The sequence below is a fragment of the Cicer arietinum genome, chromosome 5, assembly GCF_000331145.2.
Source record: "Cicer arietinum cultivar CDC Frontier isolate Library 1 chromosome 5, Cicar.CDCFrontier_v2.0, whole genome shotgun sequence".
Lineage (NCBI taxonomy): Eukaryota > Viridiplantae > Streptophyta > Magnoliopsida > Fabales > Fabaceae > Cicer > Cicer arietinum.
Window position 1 is genome coordinate 45437217 of NC_021164.2, and position 9080 is coordinate 45446296.

At 31.7% G+C, this 9080-nt stretch overlaps 1 protein-coding gene across 1 annotated transcript in view; it reads left to right on the plus strand.

Annotated features, from left to right (window-relative positions):
* The first annotated feature begins 1787 nt into the window (after positions 1–1787).
* Positions 1788–9080, plus strand: part of LOC101496615 (PH, RCC1 and FYVE domains-containing protein 1-like) — an 18219-nt gene continuing 10926 nt past the window's right edge. The window contains exons 1-3 of the mRNA XM_004513355.4: positions 1788–2555; positions 5464–5550; positions 8992–9080. Of these exons, the coding sequence (XP_004513412.1) occupies positions 2469–2555; positions 5464–5550; positions 8992–9080 (263 nt within the window). The 5' untranslated portion in view covers positions 1788–2468. The remainder of the gene's footprint in view (positions 2556–5463; positions 5551–8991) is intronic.

Genomic DNA, 9080 nt, shown 5'->3' on the forward strand with positions numbered 1-9080 from the left:
TTTTTTTTTAATTTAATTTATCTTTTCTTATTATAATTCATTGTGGAATTTTTTTTTTTTTACTTAAAATTACTTGACTAGAATTGAGTTTATTTAAAGTGGACAACTCACTCTAGAGTATAAAATGAGTAATATCAATTATTGATAAACAAATCAATGGTTTCACGAGGTATTTTGTCAAAACACTTAGAGTGTATTTAGATGAGAGAATCAAATCCTTAAATGCAAATTATCTTGTTTGGATAATACATTTGAAGAGTTTTCAAAATAAAATGATTTCATGAGATATTTTGTCAAAATTAAATTTAGAGAATTTTAAATATCACTTAAAATTTAATAATTTCAAATTCTCTCTTCACTTTATAATATATGCATTATGAAATGATCTTTATAATTCTTTCCAAATTTACAACTTTGACCCTATATGTTTCAAAATTTACATATTAGTTCCTATTTTAATTTTTTACACATTAGCCCCTTAAAATTTGCAAAATAGTCCTCAACTTTTCTAATTTTTTTGTTTTCCCCCAAATATAAGTTTCATTTTTGCTCTAAAACTTTTAAAATTTATAAAAATAGCTCAATTTTAAAAGAACATTTCCTTTATCCAAACAACAAAATTTAAAAATAAAAGAAATTCAATTGAAGCATTTTAATTGCCTAGAATTTTAATTTCCCTATAATTCCCAACTACCCCATCCAAACACACTCTTGGATGATAATTTTTTTTTGAGGGAGTGTAACTTTTTCAGGGAATTCAAATCATTCAATGCAAATTACCTTGTTTGGATAATAAATATGGAGAAATTTCAAAACGAAGGGATTTTATGAGGTATTTTTTCAAATCTAAATTTAGACAATTTCAAATACCACATAAAAACTAAGAATTTTAATTTTCCTCTTTACTTTATATAATATATTGATTCCTATATTTTTTTTTCAAATTTATAATTATCTTCTTATATGTTTTGAAATTTGCATACTAGTTCCTATTTTTTTTATTTGTAAATTGGTCCTTAAAAATTTGCAAAATAGTTGCTCAACTTTTCCAAAATTTCAGTTTTTACCTAATTTAATTTTTATTTTTGCTCCTAAAACTTTGAAATTTAATTCATTTATCTAAACTACAAAATTTAGAAATGAAAGAAATTCAATTGAAACATTTGGATTTTCTATAAATTTTAATTTATTTTAATTTTTTAATTTACAATGATCTAAATTTTTATTGACATTATATAAATTAAATATTGTCAATTAGTTTTTTAATTTAATATGGTTAATTTAATTTATTTTTTATTATAATTCACTGTGGAGGGAGTACTTTTTTTTTTGTATTTGCGTAAAAAAACTACTTTATCATACTTGAATTCTTTTAAAATTAATAATTAAGTTAAAAAAATAAATAATATATATAAATTTAATCAATCTTAAATAATTATAATTTGAACCATTAATTGACTGACTTTATAACTTCGAAATCCATATGTGAGAAAAGAAAAACTACTACTACATTTTTTATAGCATATAGTCGAACCATTTGAGTCATTGACTGAGTGAGGACTGAGGTTCCATTCCTTTCGCAATTTATTACTCACTGTCAATTCCGGGTTTTTCGTTCCCACTCATTCTCGATTTTCTCAAATCATCACTCAAACATGAATATCATATCATAATCAACGAATCAAACATTAAAGCTCAGTGGCAAACCCGAAATTACCCTCCAACACCGAGGCCAATCTTCTCCGCCCCTTCACTTTTATATTACTCTTTCTTTTCCCCTTTCCCTTTCTCAGCTCATATTTTGTTTCTTTTTCTTTAATTTAGCATTTCACTTCTCAGCCATTCAGATACAACACTTAAATTTTTTTATGCTATATTTTCTCTCTCTCTCTGAAACTCACTTTCTCTTTCTAACACATTTTCTCTCTCTCTCTCTACTGCAACTTCAGAATCAGATCACAGTTTCCGCAGAGATTTTCTCGTTCCAACTTTCCCGCACTTTCTCGGTCTCGTTTTCTTCTCCGCCGCACCGCGCCAAGCTCAGCGATCCATCAATCGCCGTAATCTGTGGAGCATTTCCGTCTTTCATTGATCGTGTAATTCCTACTTGACCTAGAAGCTTCTTCTGGTGTTGATCAGTGCCGGAGCTCACTCCGAAGCTCGCCGGTGCTGCAGTTAGAAGTTCCGAACCATTGTCGTCGGTGTGACTATTACGGCAACGAAGATGACACCGAAGCTTCTGTAATTGTGCGGGTTCGATTTCGATTATGATGGTGGAGGTTTTGAATTTAAGCGCTGGTAAAAAAATTAAGGTGTTGGAGCGTAATTTTCAGGTTTTGGAAGGGTTTTTGGGTGGATGGAAGGATTTTGGTTTGAGAATGGGTGAATAGTGGAAGATTGGAGCTTCAATTTTTTGTAGTAATTGGTTTCATCTGAGAAGTGATTATTTTTTCTTCTTGCTTTGAGTGATGTCACGGTCTGATACGATTATGACAACTACGACGAGTACTTCGGATCTGAACAGAGCTGGTACCGTTGAAAGAGACATTGAACAGGTATATTGGTTAATTCATAGCGCTACCATCTTCGAAATTTCCAATTCATGTTGTTTATATTTAAAAGGTTTCTGGATCGTTTATCGAATAAATATTAATGCCAATAAATGTTGGATTACTAGTTTAGCTAGTAGCTACTACAATAATAGTAACTGACAAGTGTACCAACTTCCTTACTTAGCTACCTATATATTTTTTTCATTTCTGTGTGGATTTTGCGATAGAGTACTGCTTGGTTTTAGATTGTGTACTCTTACGGCATGCATTATCTGCGATGTGTTACTACTCCGGTCTCAAATACTAGTATTAGCATAAACGAAAGTTGATGTATTTTCTATGACCCATTTTTTCTTATATTTGAGACAGGTGGGAGTAACTGTTATTCTTTAATGTTAGAGGACAATGGGGATTTGATGTATGTGAAGCAACCTAATTTAGTGATATTATGTGTTCTGTGAAGCTTGGATACTTATTATGAGTATTATACGGGCAGCATAGATACCTTAATACATGAAATTTTTAATACCTAAAGTACAAAACGGTCTAGATACTTAATGAGAATATGTGCATGTACCTGTATGTCTAAATTACATAAATGTGTTATATTTGTGAAGAGTTCATTGGCATTTTTCATTAATACATAACCATATCTGTAGATGATGATCACAATTTACAAATAGATACTTTCGATATTAAGCAAAAAGCATAGACACCATATGTTTCCTCTGTCCATATAAAATTACATTCTTTCACCTCTAAACATGTGAAAATAATCACATTTTTCCCTACCAAAGTTGAATTGCCAGAAAAGGTATCATCAGTCTTGTTCAAACGAAGTCCTGGTTCTATGCAATTGCCTAATATATACTATTTAATACTATCTGTATCTTTTTTGTCTCCTCATTTCCAATTATCTAAAAAAGCACAACTTCTATGTCTTTTTCATCAAAAGATTATTTTGTCTATTCAAAGATTTCAACACTATCATATAGTGGATCTTGAAGCTAGTTTAGATAAACATCTTGAGAAGCACTTATGGAAAAAGAAGTAGTAAAAGAATCTTGCGATCATGGTTATCAAGATCTTAACTATTCATAGAACTCATATCTCGATTCGGTACAAAAGTAAATCCAATCGACAGTTTGTATCTATTTTTAACATGAATCTATTCTTGAGTTTTGGTTCTTTCTAATTAATAATTAACTAAACTAAGTGTAGCCAACAACTTTTTTTTTTTGTAAATTTTGTTTAGTCAGATTTACAACTTTTCTTTTGTCATTTGATTTATAACTTGAATAACGAATTATTTTGAGGTTATTAGTAGATGAAATATCATTTATAATTTTGCTGTAATAATGTAACTTGTTTTTGCTTATATTTTTATTGGTAATTATCTTACGAAGCATAATAAGATTCAATTCACATTTCTGGATTATGATCTTGACTTAATAACCATGCTTACAATAACTGTGTAATTTTTATATCTTCTCTTATAAGTGAAAACTAGCTTCTACATCTCAATTTTTCCACAAACGCTATCATTTAAATTATTCATAAATATATACAGATTTATAAGGACTTTTTCGTCATTGAAGAAATATAACTTATTTTATTTAAAAGCTTCCATAAATTAGGAGTTAATTCTGATTGGGCCTATGTACAATTCGACTAATATCCCACAGCCTTGTCTGTGTTTTAGTGTGTATAATATTTAATTAAAAAACAACCATAATTTAGAAGTTAATTAATATTGGGCCCATGTACAATTCCACTAATATCCCACAACATTGTCTCTCTTTTAGTGTGTATACATCCTTTTTGGATATCACATAAACCAACTCCTCCACCCTTTTTGCATTCATTTCGTCTGTCTTAAAAGAATTACTAAAGGAGTATGTACTCCAAATCCTCTCACAATATGATCAATACAGTTGTACCACAAGCTTCAAGACACGTTGTCTTAGCAGTATCCCAAACATTTCAAAATCATATGCCAAAAATATCAGCCAATAATCTATTTAAAAATTGTTAAAAAATTGGAACTCCATGGACACGCTATCTATGCATACTGTTATTGGATACGTGTATGCACCAACAGTTACTCAACTTTGGAGTAATTTGTCTTCATCATTCTCAAGGCGAAATGGACCACTGAGCTGTTAAAGTAATCACTAAATTTTTGGTATCATTCACAAGGCGAAATGGACCACTGAGCTGTTAAAGTAATCACTAAATTTTTGGTATCATTACTAGTTAGGGAAGTTGGTACAGTTGTACCAAAGATGATTTTTGCACATGTGAGAAAAAGACTGATAGAGGTGCTAATTGGAAGAGTTTATTAGTTGGACCACTGAGCAGCTAACAATTCGAGGTTGAGGTAGACCAAGAAACTCTTAGGGAAACCATAAAAGAGGATCTTGAATTGAATGCTAGAAAGTACTTACGTTTTAAAAATTATATGACACAATAAGATTGCACTGGTATAAAAGTTCAAAATCAAAAGAAAACAATAGCAAAATTGAACTAAGAAAATTTGAAGTGTATAATAAAAGTATCCTGCACGGGTAAGACATGAACATGACTAGTATAAGTGTTTGTGCTACCTTTATTAAATGTCCTGCTGAAGAATTATTTTTGTACAAATACAGTGATATCATTTGATTGATTCATGTAGCCGTTTAGTGGGAAAAAGGCATGGACTCTTATTGTTGTTTCTTAGTTGTTTATGCCTTTGATCAACCAAACATTGCAGCTGATAAAGTTGACTAGTATAAGTGTTTGCAGCTGAAAAACCACAGTTTATTGCTTTAGTGTGATGTGGAATTTGGGGCTTCAGGCAGGATGCCTGTGGTGCTTGCCTATTGTGCTGACTATACTGACTGTGGTTCTTTATTTATCTCAACTGCAGGCCATTACTGCTTTAAAGAAAGGGGCTTATTTGCTTAAGTATGGAAGAAGGGGGAAGCCCAAGTTTTGCCCCTTTCGACTTTCTAATGTGAGTTTTGAACTACTTTTATTTATATAAATTAATCATTGGGCTAGTCTATCTACCTCTTTTCTTCCTGAGAAGTATGTTTGCCATCACTCTGCCCTTTATTATTTTTAAAACCAAATTTGAAGCCTCGACCTCTTTCATTTTCAAAATATATGTATATAAATAATGGTAACAAAATTCCTTGAAGTTAGCTGATGAAGAGTGTTAGTAATTTGTGGAAAAGGAGCAAAAGTGTAAATTCTTCATCCAATGAATTATATTGTGAAAAAGAAGATATTTCAAAAGTGAATGCTCAAAATTTTTAAAATGCTACAGACATAACTATGAATGACTTAATAGCAGCTAGGTTAGCGTTTGATTAGGTTTTTAAAAGTGTTTGCAACGTGAAATTGTGAAAAAAAATTCAGTTGCTAATGCTATGCCCTGATCACTACATGAATTTTATCAAGTAACAAATTGAAAATATTAAATTTGAACCTGAATTTGCTTTTATCAAACCATGGGCTGCCTCAATTAGGGAAGGGATAGGGCTTCTCTCAGTCATGCATGAGAGCGATGCTTTAAACATACTCGAAAGCTTTGTCGTGCCAATAACTTAGCAGATCTTGTTAAAGGAATCAATCACATATGCATGACTAGAAATTAATTTGAGTTAAGCATATCTTTGTTACCTTATAGATCATATCAAGCCTTCCAGCTTAATATGGTTATTTATAGAATCAACTTGCTGACATTTCATTCCTTTCAAGCCTTATGGTTGTTTATTTATTTCAATCACATCTGTATGACTAGAAATTAATTTTTGAGCTAATCATATCTTTGTTACCTTATAGATCATATCAAGCCTTCCAGCTTAATGTGGTTATATATACTATTTATAGAATCAACTTGCTGACATTTCATTCCTTTCAAGTCTTATGGTTGTTTATTTATTGACATGATGCTGCTTGTGGTTTATTTTTCATTATTTTCAGTACATTATATTATTCTATTATATATGTGAAATCATTTTTGTGTTGAAATTTCCCTATTTCCTTGTTTTTTCTAATTTAGTTCTTTCCTTATATGTATTTGTTTGATTAGTTGTACTTATAGTTTAGAATAAGAAATTGCTGTAACTGCTGCAATTTGATCCCTAGGGTTGAGGGTGTTGGTTCTATATCAACGTGAATGTAAATCCTGATCTATCCAACTGGTGAAATTTCAGCTCAATGCCTATTTCTAACATCTCACATGCCAAAGTGAACTGCTACAATTTCAACACTTCTGACATCTCCATACTCCCATCTTCCAGCCACACAAGGAGGAGTGTTTCTTCGGCTTTGTAGTGACCCACTGGTTGGTGACAGCGCCTGATTGTCTAGTTCTCTTCTATCTAGATCTGTTATTCTTTCTTTGATCCAACTTTTTATTGGTGACATCCCTTTGAAAAGTTGTTTTCAATCACACTTTGAAAAGTTGCTTTTCAGTCACCTTTTTAGACTCTTTGGCCACTACTTCAGCGTATTATTATTTATTGACTATGGAATCATGGTTTTGCATACTTAAGCATGAGCTCTATGGGATTTTCTTCCTGAAATACAGTCCTTTTCTCCTTTATACTGTCTGACAAAAAATAAAGTGGGCCTTTAGCTCAAGGTCGTGCAACAAAGTTCACCTTCAGCTAACTCACTCACAATCACATAACTGGTAATCCCAATCCAGAGCATAAAGCTACATTATTCTTGCTAACAACTCCAAGGTTGAAGCCATAGGCATGTCAATCCCAACATCATCCTTCCTTGCCCTTAAACTTCATTTTTAAATACTTGATTTTGCCCTCAATTTGGTTTCTTCTAGTCAATTCACTCACAATCTTAATTTACTGCCATAACCTTTACAGCTAATTCTATATATGTGACCGAAGTACATGACAGATGATTGGCACATGAAATCACAGGGTGTTTATTGTTTCCCTCCTTCATCTTGTGTTGCTTTCACCACTACAGATTCTTTGAGTGCCTTGGATTGTCATGTAGGTCAAATCATGTCAGCTGTAAACATGCCAATGCTTCGTTTTTCAGCATGGTTGATCGTTAGGCAAATTTTCCCTTGATCTTGTACATTTATATGATTGGGGCTTGAGTCAAGTTAGCTCTTTCTTGGGATATAAGTACCTTGTTACTTTAATGATTTCTCTAGTGCACATGAAATTTTTCAGTGAAAGAAAGTGTAGAGTTAGGTACTATTTTACACAGTTTTTGCAAGGAGATGCAAACCTAGTTTGGGCATTTTGTTCACACCTGGCATAGCCATATTTAAAAGAATACTCCGTCTGGCCTTATTTATAAGCAAAAGTTATCATAATTTTTGGCCTCAAATATAAGCAAAAGTCGCCAAATTCAACTTGTTTAATATCATTGTTCCAAATATAACCCTTATTAATTCTCCTTTTTTATAAGATGAATGCATAGTTAAAATGCAAATTTAATGTGATAATTATTATAATAAAAGATATTTTTGTAATTATAACTAATTACTTAATATGTGCAAAATAAGAAAATTTTGCTTATAAATAAGGCTGGAGGGAGTACATTTCTGTTCACATTTTATGACTTAACATGGCATGATGCATCAATCTACTTGTCTACACAGGCACACACCCATCAACAAAATGGTTTATGAAGACATTGTCATGTGATTGAAACTGCTCACTCTCTTCTATTATGTGGCAATGCATCTTCAAAATTTTGGGGGGATGCTTCTCAAAAATAGTGCTGAATTATAGTTTGATTTTATGAAATTATGGTAAATAGGATGATTGTAAATCCCATGCTAACTCTTAGCAATACAGTAAAGACCGCATCTGAGAGAAACCTATGCCATTTCACGTCGCAATCTGTCCAAACTGCGCATTCTTCCTTCAAGGAGCACAATAGTTGCCTTTCTTGGATGATGTTTAAGTTGTCTTTGCCCCTATAGAAATTCCCCTTGAACAAGGGAAAAGAGATAAAACCAAGAAAGAATCAACATATTTATCACACTCTCTATACACACACATATACTACCTCTGTCCCTAATTATAAGCATCCTTTGGGAAAAAAATTGTCCCTAAATATAAGCAACCTTTCAATTTACTAGGTGCATTTATTTATTTTTTTCAAAGATACCCCTTATTAATACTACTAATTTGTCTTGGAATATGAGAAGTCAAATTTAACACGTTCAAATACAAATGTTATTTTAGGAACATTAACAAATAAAATGAACACATTAACTATCCTACCAACTTTTCTTAGTAAGAGTGGAAATAACAATGAGTTCTTATAATAAGGCGCGAAGCTAGTATAATATTCTCTGGTGTGGTTCAAATACCCTGATTTGCTTTTGTGCATTAAAGATTTTGTTAAGAATTGTTGGTTGTCAAAAGTTGAAGGTATTTAATTTTTCGGTTGCTTTCAGGACGAATCTGTTTTGATATGGTTCTCAGGGAAAGAAGAGAAGCACCTTAAACTGAGCCATGTCTCTAGAATTATATCTGGACAACGCAC